This window comes from Mustela putorius, unplaced genomic scaffold (genome assembly GCF_011764305.1).
Source record: "Mustela putorius furo isolate JIRA1106 unplaced genomic scaffold, ASM1176430v1.1 tig00537227_pilon_pilon_pilon, whole genome shotgun sequence".
Lineage (NCBI taxonomy): Eukaryota > Metazoa > Chordata > Mammalia > Carnivora > Mustelidae > Mustela > Mustela putorius.
The window spans coordinates 19,532,350-19,555,170 of NW_025422368.1; the positions used below are offsets into that span (position 1 = coordinate 19,532,350).

Genomic DNA, 22,821 nt, shown 5'->3' on the forward strand with positions numbered 1-22,821 from the left:
GATTAAGTCTTTCATTTTTTTTATTAATTCTGTTGTTATTCTTTTCTCACTAGGTATGCAATTGTTCGTTTTAACCAGTACTTTAAAATGAAGCCTGAAGTTACTGCATTAAAAGTGCCTGAGTAAAGAAGAGATTTGATTATTCTCAAGTGGTTGAACAATGCTTGTGTATCTTTTCTTAAGAAATTTTGAAAAGCCAATGTTTGTTAAAATTCTGTTGTTTAATTTGGTTATCTTGCTTTACAAATTATGCCTCCAAACAACCAATCTATTTTTTAAATGACTGAATGATGTCAAGAAGTGTACCTACTGCTATCAGTATGTGGTGGATTAGAAGTTTGTTAAATTTGCAAAAAGGTATAAATATGTCAGTTTAATCCTTTCTTTGATAATTTAATCTATGTTATATGTGAATTATTTATTATAAATTTAACATAATTCTGTGACTGCTTTCATCTGTTTCATCTGTTGGTTGAGTGTAAGCAATGAAATATTCCAGAGAAAAATTTTTTAAAGTTTTAATTTAGTAATTTTAATTTTAGCAAACAATTTAGGTGTTCATTGTAACCTTTTTATCTTGATACCCTATAAGAAATATGAATCATTCACTCTTAAAATGCCAGATACTAGTATAGATAACTTAGGGTGGTCATAGAAAAATACCTGTATATGAGGGTAAATTACATTTACTGTCTACTTTTAGTGGTACGTCTTTTTGAATTGAATATTGGAAAATGTTTTTTGGGGGGGAATATATCTTAAAATTAAATTATCCTTTCATACATAGTCTGGCAGTATAAATATTAATATTTACCTATAATCCTGGAATAGATATGATTTTATGTTACCAAAATCTGCATTAAATAATGTTTTCACATACTAAATACAGTCATTTAAGTTGCTAGTTTGTTCTTAAAATTTGATAATATCACATTTTTTTTTTAACCAAAAATTTACTTATTGAAATATTCTTTGTTTCTGTTTAGCTAGTAGAACAAATGCTAATTTCTGAAACAAAGATAGAAAGGTTATCATATTTGGGAACAAGAAAATAGCATTTAGATTCTTCTTTACCTTTCCAGATTCATTCCTTAACACTTTGTTTCATGTTTCAGTTTGGCTCCGTGTCTTTAGAATGATAGCAAATGATTACGTGATATATATAGCTTCAGAGAAATAAATTAAAAGCAGTTAAAAGAAATAACATTTAGCACATTGATCTAATACACTTAAAATCTAACAAAATGTGAATTAAACAAATATTCATGGTAGGCCGGCTTCTGTTTTAGTTTTCTTGGTTTTGTTTGTAAGAGGGTGACAGTTACTATATGGAAGGAAGTTAGATCTTTGCAATCAGTAGTCTTCAAGTTTTGAGGACTGATGGTTTGTGGAGTTGAGCAGTCATGGTTAACTTAGAAAATTAGTCTGACAGGCTTTGCACTTTGGTCACATAAGTGCCCATGTACAAAGTTGACTTAATGAATCTGCATATTCAGAATATGCAACTACAAATATATCCTCTGAGAAATCTTCTGGGGAGTTTGATGTATTATTCCAAATGACTTATATTCTCAGATAAGTGCTTTAAAATACTTGGATTATCTCAAGATGTTTAAAGCTAATAAAGTAAGTAGAAACACTTGAAGGCCATTTTAAATGGTAAATTCTAGTTACATAAATAGAATCTTAAAATCTGCTTGTGTCTATAACAGTGTTAGACTAAAATTTGTTTTCTACCTCCCCAATGTTAAAATGTTCACTTCTGTTTTTATAAACCATATTACTATAGGATCAGTAGAATTTTACCTAATTGACTAAATGAATGGAACCAATTAATTGATAGCTTTTTACATAATGTTAGAGTGAGCTGGAAGAATTGTTTTTGGTGGAATTTTCATCTGCAATTGGAACATTTTCTTAGGACAATGAATAATATATTAAAAAACCCTTGTTTTCTTTTTTTTTTTCTTTCTGATTTCTTAAAGTGCAACAATATATATCTTGGAAAACTATGGGAGGAGAGAAGATCAGTTTTCTACCTTATTCCATAGTCTTCAACTATCTTGAGTAGAGATTCACTGAGCCTTTGCTGGTAGACTGTGCGTAGCTGCTAGCTGTGATACTCTTGTTTTTCAGAGAGATTCATATAGAACTGAATGTAAAGGGGAATAGAGGCTTTCACTTTAGCCCTGGGAGTATGCAGTGGAAGTGGAAACAAAATGAGACATATAAGATATTTTCCCCACCCTTGGCTAGATACTGGGTGTTATGATGCTACCACATCCTGTACAGGTCTTTGGTATCATGCTGCAGACTAATAAGTGGGTTCAAAATTGCTTTTCTTTTTATCCACCATTTAAGGATTCTAAAGGAAAAACATCCCTCTAAAATTTGTCCTTTGGCTTGCTGAGATGTCTGTTGCCTTTTTATGTTACGCTAAGGAACTTGAATGCCTTACCTAATAACTCAGCTGGTAGTAAGTTCATTTTGTAAATATGAAAATGGTTGTTAGAGGAGTGGCATTCATGTGTACTCATTGTTGTTAGTCAATAGACCATAGTGGCCTGGATGCTTTAACAAGCAAAATTCCACAATTTTTCCTTTTGTTCCTTATGTACTTATATGATCTTACCTGACCAGTAATATTTTTTTTTCCCCCTCTTGACCCCATGCTACCACCTGATTATCTGGAAATCAGAGAGATGTGGTAGTGAATCATACTGTTCACATGGTCATTTGAGATCAACATGAGCACAAAACTCAACTAGGTCTGCCTGGAATGTATATAAAACAGTGTAAATAAAGATTGTAAACTAGTGTGAATTGTATCTTGCATATGAGATTGTGTATTGTTTTCCATTCTCTTTTGTAGATTTTTTTTTTCTTTTTTTGGTAAGGAAATGATTCAGCTCTTTGGTTTTAGACTGGAAATAGCCAAAAGTTCTGGCTGCATAGTGGGATAACAAGGGGAACTGGAAAAATAGGGTTTATCAGTTTTTGTTAATGTCAGTACTTATTTATTTAGCCTCTCAGTGCCTAATATGACTTTTCTTCATTCTTTAGTTGGCCATTAGGTTTTGTGAGATTAGATTCCTATGAGCAGTAAATTGATAAACGGCTAGAGCTACTTTTTTGAGTCACGATTCTAAGCTAAAGCAAATTAAAAATATAATGTGATGATTGCAGACTGAAGTATTATCCTTTCCTATTTTCAAGGTTGTTAATAACCTTTTTCTAAAAAAAACAAAAAACCCTTGAAATTTTGCATAACTCTGTGTGAATCAAAATCCCGTATATGAGAGATATAATAGCTCTTGGTTCAACTTCTCATTTGGCTTCTCTAAATATAAAGTTGTTCATTAGGGGATTGTAAAAGACAAAAAAGATGTAAGTCATGACTAATCTTTTAACGACTGCTATTTTCATCTTTGCTGAACTACAAATATTTGTTTTAGCTTATAAATATGTTACTAAGCTTCCAGATTTAAAGGAAAAAAGTTTCCCCAAGCACTCTCAATTAAAAAATTAAAAACCTTCACTTTAAAAATTATATAGATTTTTATTTTTTATATATTATATGAAGATTTCTGTATCATTACATTTCTCTATCATTACACATAATAAGACTGTGAATACTATCAGTTTGATTTTCTGCTTTAAATTGCTTTTAATAAGCATTTTAGTTGGATTCCAAAGTGATAGAGACTTAAGCTTCTAATATTAATCAGTCATTCAGTTGATAGACAAAGGTACCAATGCTTTATGCTAGGAAGAGAATTTTGTTACTGGCAGCATCTTACACTACTTTCCTCAAAAGGCAAACACAAGTAATTATTATGCAAGAAGGAAATGAATTTTAAATATGTGGTAAAGCAGCTTTCGCTTCATTTCAGAATTGATTTACTTTGATTTTTCTTCCTTAGTTTACTAGATTTTAGAATGTCCTTTGACTGGAAACTTAGCTACATATTAAGGCAATCTGTTTTGCTTTTATTTTCTTTAAAAAAAAAAAAAGACGTCAGTTAAATCGAACCACTTTTTTTCCAGTTACATATCACTTGTGTGATTACATTGTTATGTTTTGGGTTTGATGTCTTTGGACAGAAAAGCCTATCAGTTATTTTAAATGATTTTTTCCCCTCATCTTTGAAGCTTAGTCTGTAACTATGTTGATATAAAGAAAATACTTGGGTTTGCATTACTTGAACACTTGAAAACTGAAATCAGTAAGGTGTCTTAATGAATTAGATTTTTCTGAACACAGTTTTTATACAAACAACTTTCATTTCTGGATCATAGTTTGAAATAGAAGGTTTCAACTCTTTGAATGAGCAAAAATGACAGGCTTATAGAAAAATATCCTTTTGTGTTTCAAATTAAACTTTTTGTAGGTTTCTGTCCTAAAATCTGCTTTCTCTTTTCTCCTGTACTTGATGCACTTGCTATTCTATAGATGTTATCAAACAAGTGGTTAAAGTAAAATCTGTGTTCATTATGAATCTTTCAGCTTTTCTAGTTATGAAAAATTACTCTGTAAAATACTCTTAATCCCTAAATATAGTCATATTTTTGTTTACATCTTACCCATTAATGGTATAAATACCATTAATCATTTTATAAAACACACAATGTTTATAAAAATTGAAGACATTACATGTTGTATTGCAACTAGTTAGTGAAGGGTAAGAAGCTGGCTGATTTGAATTGTTTCATTAATTAAAATTTCAAAACTCTTTACTAAAGGAATTTTCAGAGATAGGTTGAGACCTGGTAGTATCCATGTAAACTAGCTTTTGTGACCTGGAGAAAACCCCCCCAAAACAGTGGAGGAGCCAAGAGGATTTACTTGGCATGGTTGTGGTGTGCTGCTACTTCAGTTTAGGTAGTGACACACTGAAATTTTTTTATCCAGTAATCTGAAGAAGTTTCCTGTTGTTTATGTGTATTAAAACTAACTATAAATTGGTAGAATCCGCTAAGAGGAAACTTTGTACTGTATTGAGGAATCTTTTTTACGGCTAGGTGAAGTTTCCATGATATGAAGTATTTGACTTTTAAAATAATACTGTTATCTTAAGAAATAACACATGGCGTTATTCCATGTTCTCAAGTGATAATTTCCTTGATTGAGTTTCAGAAGAAAAAAAAAACAACCAAAATGAATAATTGTCACTGCGTTAGCTGTGTGTTGAATTGAAAAATTGTGGCATAAAGCTTAAATTTGTGTTTATCAAATGTGAACCATAGTAGTATAATGCTGCTTTGTATATACTGTAAGTGCTACAAATAGTCTCAGCACTGAAAATGTATTGATACCTCTCAAATGAATGCAAATTTTGATGTAGGTGTTTTGATATGCCTCAGAAAGTATCTGAGTGTCTGAGAACTTGTTAATCTGTTTGGTAATGGAGATACTTCCTGTTTTTCGTTGCATATTTTCATGTTTAAAATTTAATTTTTACATTTTTACTACTGTTAATTTAAGTGTAAAATTTGTTCTGTGGATAAAAATGGGGTTGCCGGTGAAGAAAATTAAAAACAGCCTCATTCATGTAACTGCTTAAGTAAAAATACATTTTTGCTGTATGTTCAGAAATTTTAATGAAGTTGTTTGTATTTCTGTTTGAATATGAGTGATGTTTAGGCTTTATTTCCATTTAATAAGGCCTTTTACCATTGATTAAATGAAGGAATGTATCTTTTTGAAGAGATTTATATTCTGTAAATAAAAATTGGTTGTAACAATAAAGTTGGGTTCTAACTGCAGTGTACTATAAATCTTGTTATTGCAACTTACTTTGTTGGTGGTTTTTCTTTTTGGGGGGCCAGAAAACAAGGCTTTTCATAGTGTGTACTATGTATTTGAAGTGATCATTTAAATTTCTCTAATTCTCTGGTTTTGTAGAGTGTTAAAAAGTTTTGAAAAATGTGGGCGCCTGGGTGGCTCAGTGGGTTGAGCCTCTGCTTTCGGCTCAGGTCATGATCTCAGGGTTCTGGGATCGAGTCCCGCATCGGGCTCTCTGCTTGGCAGGGAGCCTGCTTCCTCCTTCCCCTCTCTCTGCCTGCCTCTCTGCCTGCTTGTGATCTCTGTCTGTCAAATAAATAAAATCTTAAAAAAAAAAAAGTTTTGAAAAATGTTTGCTTTCAGAAACTTAGTTGAGAGTGTGAAATGTTATGTAACTTAGTAAACAAATTCTATTTACTTTTTTTTTTAAAATATTTTTAAATTTATTTAACAGAGAGCAGAAGAAGTAGGTGGAGCAGTAGGCAAGAGGGAGAGGGAGAAGCAGGTTCCCCGCTAGGAAGGAGCCCAATGCGGGACTTGATCCCAGGACCCTGGGATCACAACCAAAGCTGAAGGCGGCCACTTAACCAACTGAGCCACCCAGGTGTCCCAACAAATTCTAGTTACTTAGTTTAAAAATTCATTATTCTTCCAACCACTCAGCTTTGTGTCTTCACTGTGAATTAGGGCCAAAAACAGATAAATAAAGATACTCTTTGGGACTTAGCATCTTAGTCTATGCAGGGAGTAGCCATCCAGTGTTTATTAAACTTTAATTATCAGGTAATGTGAAAGACTACTGTCAGATATCATGAAAATCAGTTCTCCATAACAAAAATAGTCAGCCTTGTGTGTGTGTGATAAAATGTTTTCCAGTTTGGATTTATCTCGTGTTTTCTAGATAAATTTATATTAGAGTAAGGTTATGTATTGCCAGTCAAAATACTACAAAAGTGATGTCTTTTTGAGGAGAACACATCTGAGGAACTCGTTGTTGATTTTGATCAGTTGGTTGAAGTAGTATTCTGTGGCTTTACCTTGTAGTGTTTGTTTTTTCCCTTGTGGGGAAATAAGCAATCTGTGGAGAGAAACTTTAAGATCCTGTAAGTATCTTGCTTGTTGTCAAACATCCCATTTCCCTCCCGACTTAGCAACACTTGATATTTGTCTAAACCAATTTTTATTATGATGGCTACAAAATACTCATTTTTCAGTTCTGTTACATGATACACATATTTCACCATTAAAAAAAAATTTTTTTTTCATTTGACAGATCACAAATAGAGAGGCAGACAGGCAAGGGGGGGGGGCGAGAAGCAGGCTCCCTGCTGAGCAGAGAGCCTAATGCAGGGCTCGATCCCAGGACCCTAAGATCATGACCTGAGGCAAAGGCAGAGTCTCAACCCACTGAGCCACCCAGGCACCCCCGTATATCACCATTTTATTGTAAGGAATCCTCTGTATATCTTTATGTCATCTATCATTTATGTGGCAGTATTTTAAGTATAGACTCTCAGATTTATTTATTGGATTATAATCTGTTACTATACTTACGTACGTTGATGTTAAAATGTCTAAGATTTGGCTTAGGGGAGCCCCATCAGATCTAGCTCCTTCAGATGTACCAGAATATGTTTTGAGCACTTTCTTACTTTATAGTAAATCTTTCCAGAGCCATAGAATCAGCCCTTTTTCCAAGGAACTTTTTTTTTTTTTTTAATGGTCCTTAGAAACTTAAATTTGGTAACTGGGTACACTTATTAATTCTGCGATATCACATCCTAGGCCCTTTTAGCTGGCAGACCAAGGAAACATTTATATGTAAATACTACATTTTATAAATTGTTAAGTACATACTGACACTTCAGTTGTTTTTCTTTTTTAAGATTTTATTTATTTATTTGACAGAGATCACAAGTAGGCAGAGAGGCAGGCAGAGAGAGAGGAGGAAGCAGGCTCCCTGCTGAGCAGAGAGCCCGATGTGGGACTCGATCCCAGGACCTGGGATCATGACCTGAGCCGAAGGCAGCGGCTTAACCCACTGAGCCACCCAGGCGCCCTGACACTTCAGTTTTTAATCCAATTTCAGAGTTCTCCCTTGCCTCTCCCATTTCGTATTTGTTTTCCCTTTTCTTTACTCTGATGATATATATTTTGTTAAGAATACTAGAGTCTATGTGCCCTTTTCATTCATTGTATCACACGAGGTATGAAATGTTAATATAGTTAACTAGTCATAGTGGTTTTAACCATAGTCATTTGATTAAAGTGGTGTCTGCCAAGTATCTCCCCATTTTATTTTTTTTTAGGATTTTATTTATTAGTGTCCCTGTGTGCGAGCTTGAGCATAAGGGCAGAGAGGGGAGGGTAGGGGAGGGGGTAGAGGGAGAGGGAGAGAGAGAAGCAGACTTCCTGCTGAGCAGGGAGCCGAATCGGGGCTCATCTCAGGCCTTCAGGATCATGACTTGAGCTGAAGGCAGATGCTTAAATCAACTGAGCCACCGAGGTGCCCCACCCATGTTCTACTTTTAATTAATAAGCATCTTGTGAGAGGAGATACTCTGAAACTATGGGATTTTATGCTATTTTAGCATCCATCATCAGTTTTTGCCTGCAGCAGTTATTGTGATATTTGGCTGTTGCTCATATGCTATTTCTCTCTTCTACTTTGTTTTAATTCTAAAATTGGAATTTTACTGTAGGAAGAGTTATTTTCCTCCAATTTACTTATTTTATTCAGCTATATCAGAACACAAGGATACTTAATTCTATAGGCTCTAATATATTACAGTCATTTTGTTGCTCAATTTGTTCCAGTTTGGTAATTGAGTGAAGCTCCTCTAAGTTGTTTGCTGTAACCTTTCAATATGCTCATATCGTTTCTTGAGCATTTCGTTTTCTGGCAACATATGGCTTTCCAGGCTAGTCTTGTAACTTCTCTTCCCCAACCCTCAATTCAATTATTTCTCCAAGGAGCCCTGACTTTATAGAGAATGAGATTTAGAAACCAAGATCTGGGTGTCAGGTGTGCTCATTCTTGCTGGGGTGTTACTGCTTCTATATTCTGTCAGCTGACAGAATCAGGAAATTATATATATATATGTGATATATGTATATATATCTAAAATAACACACCCATGCATCTATATTTCTTTATCCATCTGCTTTTATGACTTTATGTTGAAATCATTTAAGATTTACAGAAAAGTCTCAAGAATAGTTCAGTGTACTGCCATATATCCTTATTGAAACTCCCTCAATATTTATCATTTTCTCTTTATTTCTTTTCATGAATTATTTGAGAGAAGTCTGCACACATGAATCTCATTTACCCCTCAATACTTGTATTTCCTTGTCTTCTCACCTCCATTTTTTCCTGTGTATGTAGTATGTTATTTTTTTTTCCTGGCTCTTTTCTTCCTTTCTTTACTTTCTAACATTTCCTTTCTCTCTTTATTCCTTCATCCCTTCCTTCAGTTTATTTATTTGAGATAAAATGAGAGCACAAGCAGGGGAGGAGCGTCAGGCAGAGAAAGAGGGAAAAGCAGATTCTGTGCTGAGTGGAGAGCCTACATGGGGCTTGACCCCAGGACCCTGGGATCATGACCAGAGCCAAATGCAGACAGTTAACTGACTGAGCAACCAACTGCCCCATTTCTGGCTCTTTTTTCAAGATTTTTTTTTCTTTTTAGTTGCTTTTCAGTGATTTGATTATGATGTATTTAAATGTGCATCCTTTGTATTATCCTGCTTAGGTTTTGACCTTTTTCAATCTGTAAATTTATCTTTTATCAAATTTGGGGGGAATTTCCCCTGTTTCTTCAGGTATATATTCTGACCCATTCTCTTTGTGAGTCTCCAAAGACTGATACTGTTTGATAGGTCTCTAATGTTCAGTTCATTTTCCCCCCAATATCTATCTTCTTTTTCTCAGGTTTGGAATATTTCTGTTGGTCTGTCTTCATATTTCACTGATACTTTCTCCCATCTCATTTCCAAACTGCTGTTATGCCTGTCCAGTGACTTTTTTCATTTTGGTGGTATTATCTTCTTTTTAAAAAAGATTTTATTTATTTGACAGACAGGGAGACAGCGAGAGCAGGAACACCAGCAGGGGGAGTGGGAGAGGGAGAAGCAGGGAGCTGGATGGGAGACTTGATCCCAGGACCCTGGGATTATGACCTGAGCTGAAGGCAGATGCTTAACGACTGAGCCACCCAGGCAACCCCTGCCCTCTTTGCTTTGATATTATTTTTAAAAGTTCTGAACTCTTCATTTGATTATTTTTAAAGTTTCTGTGTCTTTCCTTTTTTTTTTTTTTTTTAAGATTATTTATTTATTTGACAGAGATCTTAAGTAGGCAGAGAGGCAGGCAGAGAGAGGGAGGGAGAAGCAGGCTCCCTGCTGAGCAGAGAGCCCGATGCAGGGCTGGATCTCAGGACCCTGAGATCATGACCTGAGCCGAAGGCAGAGGCTTAATCCACTGAGCCACCCAGGCGCCCCTTTCTGTGTCTTTCCTGAGATTTCCTATTTATCATGTGCAGAGTCATCTTTATGTCTCTGAGCATAGCTGTAAAGTGGCTTTAAAATCCTCATCTATCATATGATCTCCCTGATATGAGGAAGTGGTGATGCAACATGGAGGCTTAAGTGGGTAGAAGAAGAATAAATGAAACAAGATGGGATTGGGAGGGAGACAAACCATAAGTGACTCTTAATCTCACAAAACAAACTGAGGGTTGCCGGGGGGAGGGGGTTTGGGAGAAGGGGGTGGGATTATGGACATTGGGGAGGGTATGTGATTTGGTGAGTGCTGTGAAGTGTGTAAACCTGGTGATTCACAGACCTGTACCCCTGGGGATAAAAATATATGTTTATAAAAAATAAAATTAAAAAAAAAATCCTCATCCAATAATTTCAGCAACCAAGTCATCTCGGGGACAAGGTTTCTTTTGAGTGTGGGTCATATTTTCTTGTTTCTTTGTATGTCTGGTGGTTTTGGATTTGTATCCTGGACATTGTGATTGATTTGTAGAGACTCGACTCTATTTTGAACCTCTGAAAAGTATTGATTTTCTTTGTTTGTTTTAGCAGATAGTATAACTTGGCTGTACCCAAGCCTCAAACTCTGGTTCCTCTTCGGTAAGAGGCAGCTAAAATTTTCAGGGCTTAATTATTATTTTTGTGGGGGGGGCGCTTTTTTTGGGGGGGGGCTCGGCTGCTTGGAGTATGCTTCATACATGCATATTACAGAGGTCAGTCAGAGATTTGGGCCGAGTAGATATATGCAGATTTTACTGCCATTTCTAGGTCTTTTTGAAATTTTCATACTTTTCCAGCTGTGAGGTTGTTTTGAACTCTGTCCTCTTGTTCTTAAAGTAAGACTACAGGTTTTCTAGGTTTTAGTGACACCACAAACCTCTGGCTTGTGGCTTGCCCTCAGGTGTAATGCTAGTAAAATGGGAAACTCTGTAAGGGCCTACTTAGCCAGAGCGACTCCATCTCGGTTAAATAGCCATTTTGTTGTTTTGTGCAGTAAACTTAAACTGACCCTGCACACCCCCCCACCCCCGCCCCCAGAGGAACTTACTTAGAAGCAAGCCTGGGAAACCAGTAAAATATGGTGGACCAGTCCCTGATAACAGAGCCCAAATACAAGGACGGGTCAGGTCAGGTGGAAATAACAGAGCCCAGAATGCAAGGACGAGTCAGGCCAGGTGGAGACATCCAATCAGTAAAGCACACATACTGTTTCCCTAACCACCAAAGAATGTAAACCCCACTTTTTGGGCGCCAGTTCTGACCAGAGTGATAGGCTAGTTCAAACAGTTGCTATAGCGTAAATTGTAATTCAACTGGCCACCTGCGTGTGACCTAACATGACTATGTAACTTTCTCTGTGTGTTACAATCTCATTGGCCAGGCTCAACCACATGGCCTTTGCTCTATAAAAGCTAGTCTGTGAGGCTGGGGGTCGTTGCTCTCTCTGCAAGAGACAGCCCTGACCGGTTGGTTTGATTCTCAATACTGGGGTGAAATAAAGCCTTGCTTGACTTTCACTTTGTATCAGTCTCGCTTCTTTGATCACGGACCCTAACAACTCCATCTCATTCTCTTTTATCTAAGTGTAAATCTGCTCTAGTTTCTTTTTACTATTGGTTGCTCTCTAGTGTTTTTAGGTAATTTCATATATCTCAAGTTTATGATGATCTGTGGGAACCCGGGTCCAATAGGAGTTACTCCTCCATTCAGTGTAGAACCTTTTAATCTTAGCTTTTTCATTTGGGAATATAATTGACACTTTAAATTGGTATGGGTGTTAAATGTTCTGAAATTTTCTCTAAATACTACCTTCAAGCAAATACTATATATTATAACTTGCAGTGCTTTAATTACTGTTTTTTAGGAATCGCATAATTTGCTCCTTGTTCAATAGAAAGTTGTTTAATTTCTAGGTGGAAGGACTTAGATATTTGGTTTTGTTCTTAGTATCTTGATTTATTTCAAGTGTTTGTATTATTTCTACTTGATGGAAATTATTGATGTTTGACTTAATATGTGATCCAATTTTGAGAATGTCCCATGTATTTTTGAGAAGAAGGTATATTCTGTATCGTCAGGGTGTGGTGGTACACACCCAAACATAGTCTATCCTCACTATTTATGGATTCCATATTTATGAATTTTCTTATTTGCCAAAATTTATTTGTAACCCCAAAGTTGGTTCTTGGGGCTCTTTTGTGGTCATTTGTGGACATGTACATGTGCAGAGTGATGAGAAATTTTGAGTGTCTGACATGCACATTCCCAGCTGAGACTGAACAAGCTGACACTCTGCGTTCTTGTTTCAGCTCCCATACTGTAAACAAAGTCCTTTTTGCCATATATTTAGTGCCACGTAGTTCACATGTTTTTGCTTTTTCCATAAGGTGGGGCAGGGGCAGAGGGAAAAGCAGACTCCTGGCAGGGCCCAGGTTGGGACTGGATCCCAGGACCTGGAGATCATGACCTGAGCTGGTGTCAGATGCCAGCCGACTGAGCCATCCAGGCGTCCCTTCCCTGAGTAGATTTACATAATGGGACCTCACTTAGTTTGTTAAATGAATGAATCAAAGTCTTAGGAAATATTTCCAGTCAAGCAAAATATAAGACTGTGTTTGGTCTTAGAGAGAGATAAGCCCTGGAAATGACTGGCTGGAATAACTTTTCCTGATCTGAGAAGCTACCTCTCAGGGGAAGCTGCACTGAACTATTTTGGAAGTCAGAGATCCATTTTTTTTTTTTTTTAAACCATATCATTCTGTGATTTGGTTTTAGTTTATTTAGTTGAGCCAAAATTTGCAGAAGTATGTTGATATTTTGTTAACTGTTACTGATTTCTTAGAAGTGTCCAGAATATAGTGTTCTTAGAACCTAGCATGCTAGCAGCTTTTCAAGCCCCACCCAGAGGATAGTTTTTAAAAATGTGTGTCTATAACTGAGATAAGCAGTACAAGATTTTTTTTCCTTTACATGAGTTCAGTCAAAATCTGTAATTGTTATTCTCATAATACTGTGTAAATACTTTTATTCACAATAAAACCCAAGGCAAGCATCACTGACTTTATTATTTAAAGTGGCCATCATTAATAATTCATTACGCAGGGAACGACTTACTTTTCCTTAAGATTTGGCATTTGCATTGGATTACATCCTCTGTTCCTTACCCAGGACATCACAAAAGAGGAATCAGTCTAAAACACTACTCTTTGACATACCAGTTTTTTTTTTTTAACTGCATTATTAAACACAAGATCACGAAACAAACATCTTCGTTTCTACTGCAATTTCTCTAGTTGGTTTTCTCAACTATTTATATTGTGAATCTTAATAGTTGAAAATTTATTTGGTCTCTTATAAAAACATGTATTAATAATTAGTTGATAAAGGATTGCCACTTTAATCTCACTACATTTTAAGAATCTAACTCAAACTGTTCTCTTTTTTCCCAGTTTTGTAACACTTGGAAAGAATTTAAAATTTTATTGTGCTTCTAGCAGTTTTTTTTCACATGGAAGCAGAAGGCTGTGTAGGTGCCTTGTAAAAGGCTGTCTTAGTGACATCCCTAACAAGAACCCAAAGCAATCCTGTTAAAAAAGATTTCTGAGTTTTAGCTTTGCAATATTCTAAGAAAAATAAACAAGAAAGAAAATGTAACCAGTTGACCACATTTGCCAGTGTGAGTTTCCTTCCTTGGTTAGAGGAGCAATTTTTTTTTCCTCTTGTGTTAGCTGATTCTGTGTTGACAAATCAGCTCAAATTATCTTCCGCAATGAAAAAATGAAGGAGCTAAGGGGGGTTGCTAATAGCACCAGACTTTGTAATGGTTGAGTGGAATTTAGTTTCTGCTTTTCTTTTTCCCTGTGAAAAAGAGTATCTCACTGGAGACATTCAGAAACTAGAGATAAGTGTTGGGAAGTGGAAAGACCCTGTTCAGGTGACAGGAACTCCCAATGACGATATGGGTTTTATGGGCTTCGTTTCCTCATTACAATAACCAAAACACCTTTGAAAAAGATGTCGTAAAAATTGGGAGTCTTTCATATAATTTTGTCATTTTGCCGTATCACTTTTTTCCTTTGTTGCATTCCCTACTTAAAATTCCTATTTCAGAAGGTAAGCAGGCTGACAATCCTACTGTATCAGAACACTGGCTACCGCAGGGAGGTACCTTTGGAGCGCTCATGTCAAGTCCTTGATCTGTGAAATATCATGTAGGTTCTTTTTAATAGGGGCCATTTTTACCTAGTTTTTGGATTGTTAAGCACTGAATGTGTTGCCCTAAAATTGATATGTTGTAATTCTGACCCCCTAGAGTGGCTATATTTGGGGATGGAGCTTCTAAGAAAATAAGGTTAAAGGAGCTCAGAAGGGTGGAACCCTGATTTGATAGGATTAGTGTCCTTACAAGAAGAGACATTAGAGAACTTCCTCCCTCCCTCTCCCAAGTATGGAGGTAAGAAAACGCCACTTGATCACACAGCTTTTACAATCCAGGAAGAGAGTTCTTGGAAACTAAATCAAATGGCACCTTGATTATGGACTTCCAGCTTCTAGACTGAGAAAATAAGTGTCTATCATTTAAGCCACCCAGTCTATGGTATTTTTGTTATGGCAGCCTTAGCCAACTAGTACAGATGGTAGGAACATGGATCATCATAGAACTTTTCTAAGTATGTAAGGGGAGAGCTGTGTGTATGTGTGTGTTGGAGGTGGGGTTTAAGGGATGGAAGTATGTAAATATTAGCTGTTTTACAGGGTACTTTCTTAGCCTTTCTTCTGAGGATACCAGTTAGTCACAGTTCCCAAAGCAAAGACTGCATTCTTCCATTAAGCCGTGTATCTAGGGCTCAGAGCACTGTGTATATTTTCTTACCCTCTCACTGCTATTTCTCTCCTACAAATGCTTGCACTATGTGAAGTTCATGAAACATAGTTCCATCATACTCCACTTGTCCTTCATACTGTTATTTCTTATTCTTCTGGTTTCACCTCTTTACTCATGAAGGGCTTCATTCAATACCTGAACCACAGTCCTCTTTTTCTCACTGCTGCCATCACCCCAGAAAACTTAACTGGACTTCGAATATCCCTTCCAGTAACTCAAGGTGAAAGTTCTTTGGCTTCTTCAAATTTTAGTGTTCTTCATTTTCATTTCATATCAATAGCCTATTTGCATGGTCATAGTCTGTGCCTAATTCATCATCTGAAGATGTGCCACAAAAATGTGAAACTTCATTATGCCGATTGTTGGTTACATTCTCCTGTTTATCTAGACTGATCCATCCATCCTTCCGTCCTTCCTTCCTTTTTCTTTTTTTTTCTCTCTCTCTTTTTGTTCTGTTCTGCCTAACCTTTTCTTTTAGTTCATTAAAACCTCCAGAACTTGGACCTATCACTGTTGCCTAGACTAGACACTGGTGTGTCACCTCAGACCCTCCAGCCAGGCATCCTTCACTATTGATCGCCACTCCTTCTCTTCTACCACTGTCCAACCAGTCTTTAGGCTTGGCTATGCCCAACCATGTGCCTCATCTACTCCCACCCCTGGGGCTGGCCCTGCATGATGACACAATTCTGCTAGCCTCTAAAGTCCCAAAATCTCTAATGTAGCCTGGGGCCTGAAGAGCACTTGGCTTCCAGAGCAGAGGGCTGAGCTAACTGTATTCATCTGTTAAATCTGTGTTACCACTCCTGGTCCTAACAAAGCCCTTCTAGTTAGTCATTCCTTTAATTTTTTTAATTCATTCCCTTTTTATCCATATCCTCTACTCCTATTCCCCTACTCTTCATAAAACAACCATTTTTATTGTATACCTTTTTATTTGAATGTAGTTTTACAATATGTGCATAGTTTTGTGACCATTTGTCTTTAATTCGTACAACTGATATTATTGATTTTATTCTTGTTTTTCACCAAGTACTTTTTCACCAACTACTATATTTTATTTATTTATTAACTTATTTTATTTAGAGAGAGAGAGAGGAGAGCACAAGCAGGAAGGGGGTAGAGAAAAAGAATCCCAAGCACAGTCCACACTGAGTGTGGAGCACGACTCGGGATTCAATCTCACGATTCCAAGGTCATGACCTGAAACGAAGTCAAGAGTTGGATGTTCAACCAACTGAGCCACACAGGAAGTACTATATTTTAAAGACTAATTTTGTGTAGCTATGTGAATATGTGCCTCTAAGGTACTGTGTCTTTCAGCTGCAAAATACTTCATGGAGCTCATCCCAACCCATTTCACTTATCCTTTCTCCCAGTGATGGATACCCAGGTGGCTTCTAACTCTGCCACCACCAACAGTGATATGATAATGAGCTTCCACATCATATACCGACTAGTGAACATGAGTAATAATTTCACTGGGATATATCCAAGGAGAAGAATGGCTGGGTCATAGAGTATACATATATTTATTTTTTATTTTTTTAAAAATATTTTATTTATTTGACAGAGAGACAGCAAGACAGGGAACACAAGCAGGGGGAGTGGGAGGAGAAGCAGGCCTCCTGCTGAGCAGGGAGCCCAATGCCCAGGACCGTGGGATCGTGACCTGAGTCAAAAGCAGACACTTAACTGCTGAACCACCCAGGCACCCCTGAATATATTTCTTTTAGTAAGAAGAGCCAGATAGCTCTCTGGACTGTTCTAATGTTCCTTTTATCAGTGAATGACATTTCTATTGCATCTCTATCATCATCTATATTAAAAGAATATGTATATATTGTCAGATATTAAACCTGCTACTATAGGTTACCAAGCTTTATTTTGATTCATATTTGCCTGTATATATCTTTTTCCATTGTTCATGTTTAATCTTTCTGTGTCTTTTTGCTCTGAATGGCTCTTAAAGGCAACATATCATCAAATTCATTGAGAGTCTCTTTTAATTGGTGAGATAAAACACTTTTAATGCAATATTAAAACAGTTCTATCTCAGTATTTCATATGATGTATTATTGTACCTTCTGTTTTGTTTTATTTCCAACTTTCTGTTGAATGTGTAAAATTTACTTATGGCTGGGTTAAAAGTTATATATTCTATTTTTACTCTTAAGATGGCTAACCTTAATTACAAACATTTTCATATATATTTATCCTATCAAGGTAAGTATCTTAAAAACTTACCAATATTTGTATATTTGTGGCAGATTTGGAAATGTGCTGCTCAGATCTCCCTTCAAGAAAAAACTTTGTAGGGGGGCCTCTGGGTGGCTCAGTGGGTTAAGCCTCTGGCTCTGGCTCAGGTCATGGTCAGGATCCTGGGATTGAACTCCGAATCAGGCTCTCTGTTCAGTGGGGAGCCTGCTTCTGTCTCTCTCTCTGCCTGCCTCTCTGCCTACTTGTGATCTGTCAAATAAGGAAATAAAATCTTAAAAAAACAAACAAACAAAACTTTGTATGGAGTTTGATTAGCTGATAGTCTCCAGCTCTTAGCCCCTTTAGGCTGTGCCTCATTCAAACTGACATCACATTTCTTTCAGGGCAGCCCCCAGCCAATGGTACAAAGACCTAAGGATTTCTGCCCTGTGTAGGACTCTTCCAGTGGGGAGTTTTTACCCTGGACCTCCTAGATCTCTACTGATCTAGTAGAGTCTGTCAGGCCTGCCTCATGCTCTGGAATTTTGCCCTGACAAATCCTGCTTCTTCCTCTTTTCTTTCACAGATACTATTCCCCAGTAATAAGCCTTTTGCATTTCAGACTCCTGACCTGGCATTTGTTTTCCAGAAATTCCCAACTGCAATAGTTGGTGATGAGTTGTCCAAGAAAGCAGCAGTAAAATAGAAGCTTGGAGCTGGTTTACTCACTACCCTAGTAGGAGGTACACAGACAGACCCTGGTACTTAAGTGGCAGAGGAATTGATAATGCTTTCACTGTTGATGAAATAGGATGGTGTGCTGGAGGATGAAGATGTATTGGTCAGTGTGATCTTTCAGGAGTTTGAAATAACAGAATGATAAATCTGAAGATAATAGAATTGGATTGTTGTTAGTAAATTACACTGACATCCTGCAGTTGGATAATGAAAAACTGAGGCCAGTTAACTAAGGATTGCAAACCAAGTAATAGAGCTCATCTCAATGACAGCTTATAATGAATTGACTGATTTGGGGGCATTCTCTTGGGATATGCAATTTAATTTCCTAGTGAGGGCTCCAGGGGGTGATGCAAACTCACTGCTAGGATGATTCCAAGAAGTTGCCAAAAGCAGTGGCCCAGTGAGTGAGATTGAAATGTCTGAATCACCACGGTAGACATTAGAAAAAGGTACTAAAGGTTTGGGAAGTTGTACATGCTGAAATTGGATACATGAGGCCAGAAAACTCAACAGAAGATTGTTTCACAGGGAGGCTTGGAGGACACACCACTCATCAGTGCCATCAGGAATGGTCACTGACATCACCAAGAAGTTCAGTTAATGGACTTCCTCTGGAAGCCAGGGTTGATGGTAGGAAAAGCTATCACAGAATGTCTCTCAGCAATAGCAAGGAGGATAGTGCTTCTAAGTGTATAGGACAGATGGTGATGGTTAATTAGGTGGTCATGATTATCAAAGCAAACAATAAGCCTGAAGTAGCAGCCAAGGGAGCCTGACCAGTTGACAGTTATGAGAGTTTCCCATCACCATTAGATATGAGCAAGCAGAGCCCCTGCCATGAGCCCCATGCTTTAGAATACCTTAAGTCTTCCTCTGGTGCCTAGTCCCAGTTGGGACTGGGATTGTCATCCAGGCAGGATATTGCAAGACTAGACCAGGTTTCACTGGCTCCAGTTCCCATTTTTCTCGTTTCAGAGCTCTTTGTTCCTCTACCCTTCATCTGGGGTCAACCAGATTCCCGAACAAGCCCAGGGACTCATCTTCTGAGGTTGTCCTGGAGTCCTGTGGCCAGGCCTCAGTTATAGAGGCCAGCCAGAAAATTAGATCACTCCTGCTCATCATGGTATTTCTCTCATGGGATCATGTCAGCAGTGTGCTGGTAAATGTTTAACAACTAGCTCTCTCACAAAAAAAGCCCCTGAAGTTTGCCAGTTTTGAAGGTGTAAATAGTATGATGACCAATTTCAGGCTACAGCCATGGTGTCACTGAATGCAAAGCTGGGGAGAGATATTAGTGTTGGCTCTCATAAGCTAGTACCAGCCACTGCTAGCATATCAACAGATCATTAAGATTACTACCTAAATAGTTCTGACATTCTGCTTTTGTAGTGACTCCTGTAGTACCAGAATGAGTTTAAGATTCTGGCCTACCAATAGTCTACTGCTGATTCTTGGGATTGAACCACACATAGGCCCATGCATTGTTCTCACCTGTATATGTTTTGGCCATGGTACCAGCTCTCTTCTACAGCACCCAAGGGCAGTTGGCATGATTTTAGGCATCATTTACTCTGCTAGTCCTTCTCCTGCTAGTACCCAGAGTGGTCACTCCACTCTCTCCTTTAGCTCAGAAAGGCTTCCTGGGGTGATGGCACTACCTTTTATGAGGGTTTTCAAGACTATTGCTCTGTGGTAACAAAGAGTCCTTCTGACTGATGTCTTCTTTTGCCTCTTAACATGGATCACAACTGAGCCATGCCAGATGAAAGACAGACAATCCTTTTGCAATTAAGACCATTCACCTCACTCCTATGGGTTCCTCATCTATTCTCCCGCTGGTGGTGGTCTGTGGAAGACAGTGATGTCAAATAAAAAGGGACTATATTTTTGGAATGTAGTGGTAGGGCTTAAAGAGTTCAAGAGAAACCATGGTTGGAAGATACATTGTTCTATCTTTTTTTTCATTGTTCTACATTTTTGCTATAAAACCACAAATGGTAAATTTAACACATTTTTGGTCACATTTTTTTTTTCATAGTCTGGGTAAGACTCACATTTCCAGTTATCATCAATAAAGGACAGGAATAACTTTGAGGGAGTCACTGGAAGCCAGTATTCATGGCAACAACAAAGGATGATGCAAAATTACAAGTAATGACGTAACCGGCATTAAATAAATGGTATAAAGGAACTGCAGGCAGAGACAAGAAGATCTTTATTGTTTCAAAGTACTCTGCAGAGCCATCACACTGATTAATAACTGTGTTGCAATTTTTTTTAACGGTAGAAGATCTGAAATTAGCCAGAAATGGTGAATTTGAGAATAAAGATTAAGAGATTGTTCCTAAACCTAAACACAAAAGAGATGGTTTCTGGACACTACAAAGAATCTTATGTGCACTGATAGAGCAGAAAAACAAAATATAATTACCTCTTCTCTAGCCATTGTGTTAAATCTTCATTGATAAGTCACTAGACATGGGCTCATGGATTTTGTGATACATTTAAATCTAATTTAAATACAGACTGGGCTCTATAAAACATTTACACAGAGCCCTACACACCTAAGGATTGGGTCCGGTGGAGATGGTTAATAGAAAATAGCATCTTCTGGGGCAAAGAGATGAGCATATTATATGTTAATAAGAGCAAAACTGGATGAGCCTGAGGGCAGTTTTGCTAATAAAAATCTCCTGTCCAATTGTTAGGAAGGAGTTTCAAATTTGAAATCCATTTACAAAAGAGTTGGCCTGATCCTCAGGAGGGTCATAAGTGCAACACCATAGTTAAATAAAACTGTAATGACTTGTCCTTATTTAAAGGGACCTCCACTGAGACTGTACACTTGAGAAAGAGAATTTTCCTGGAAAATCTGAGGTCTGTTGAACACAGATTAATAACTGGAAACAAAAATATCATGATGGTTCCCCCATTAGAGGGGGGACATGTAGAAATCAGGCCCTAAGTGGAGTCCTTGTCAAAGTCTGGCTGTACTGGATACACTGGGTTCATACAACTTTTCGGTGGTAATTTTCCCAGTACCCACTGAAAACTTGGAATTGAGATATTTGGAAGTTGGAGTACCTTCCATATTGGATCGTTGACCTATGAAGAAATGTTAGTCATAGTGGAGAAGGCCATGTGGAAGAACTGCCCCCACCCAAGCCAATAAAATAAAAAAATTATTGCATCCTGAGGAAGACAGTGGAGATTAGTCCTACTCTTAAAGATCTAGATGTTGCAGAAATGGTAGGCCCTGTCATGTCTCTAATTGTCCAGTTGGCTCTTGCAGAAAGTGTATGGCTTTCCGCAGGGCTTTCAGTTTTTGAAGGCCACAGCTGCGGTAGCCTACTTTGCCTAGAAAAGTAACAAAGCAATTATTCCTCTTTATCCTACACTCTTTGTGTTATATTTTGGCTCCAAAGCACGAGCTTGGTTTTTAACAACAATAATACATCCGGGGCAAAATATGAGCAGTACCAAAAGATATAAGCAGATTGATTGAGAAGATAACCTATCCCCTATGTCATCATATTTGCACTATTGTCCCTCTTCCAACTCATACCTATGGTCATATGGGAGGTCCTGTCTGACCAGCTGAAGGAAGAACGAGCCTCAACTTGACTGATAGACTAGTTGGCTTGATATGTAGATGTAAACTGGATGTGGACAGGAACTGAATTACTGCTCCACTCAGGGTAACCCCTGAGGGTGGTCTTGAAAAATATAGTGGTGAAAGAAAACATTCCCAGTGGACAGAGTACTGTATGGTACAATAGACTAACCACTTTGGGTGGAAGGAAGTTACGCTATATAAGGATTTGTAAGCAGTGACAAGCTGGTCAGAGATGCATAAAGGTTGAGACATCAGTGACAAGATCTGAGATAGAGACATATAGATGAATATATGGGAGTGGACAAAAGTGCAAAATCTGTCAACCATTAACATGCCCCACAGAGAATCCATTATCACAGAGGCTCTAACCAACCAAGTAGACAAAAATACCTTGGCCATTGACATTAGCCAGCCTTTACCAGTGTCCACTGGAGGCTAGCATGATAGGCACATGAAGTGGCCATATTAGCAGTGATGGAGGCTATGCCTGGGCTTAATAGCATGAATTCCTACCTACCAAGTTGGATCTGCTGCTTTTGAATGTCCAACCAACAAAACAGAACAACCCTGAACTTTTGGGATGGCCTAAGTCCTCTTTCATAGGTGTTACTTTCCAGTGATCCTTTGTACTCCCAACTCAGTCTCTGTGTCTGCTTCCCAGAGGACACCTCCTGGGACATGTCTTTTCCAAGAAGGCATTATTTGTGGTGGTTCTTCCAAAAATATATCATGTTCCTAAAAACCACTATTTCACCCTGCACCTCCCTCTCTCTCTAGCAGTTGATCTTGCCTCCAATTTAACAAAGAATCAAAAAGTCCCATCGTATCACATCTTCAAAACTACAAGGATTATGTATCCTCCTCATCTGCTTTTCTGCAGCTTTAGAAGTAGAGATGCTTTAATGCCCTTTATCTCGTTCAATACCAATGCCTCCCTCTGTGTCCTCTCCTTTATGTTCAGTATTTCCCCTTTAATAGCTTTCCTCACAGGACATGAGAATACTGAAGTTTCTTATCTTAAAACAGAGAAACAAAATAACAATAAGTAACTAC

General features: G+C 37.6%; 1 protein-coding gene across 2 annotated transcripts in view; it reads left to right on the top strand.

Annotated features, from left to right (window-relative positions):
- Positions 1-5,766, top strand: part of ETNK1 (ethanolamine kinase 1) — a 67,255-nt gene extending 61,489 nt beyond the window's left edge. The window contains exons 8-9 of one of the 2 annotated variants that reach the window (XM_045073385.1): positions 54-168; positions 1,116-5,766. In XM_045073385.1, coding sequence (XP_044929320.1) covers positions 54-126 — 73 coding nt within the window. In that variant the 3' untranslated portion in view covers positions 127-168; positions 1,116-5,766. Of the gene's footprint in view, positions 1-53 lie in introns of both variants that reach the window. The other variant, XM_004775990.3, reaches the window with a different exon arrangement.
- The last annotated feature ends 17,055 nt before the right edge of the window (positions 5,767-22,821 follow it).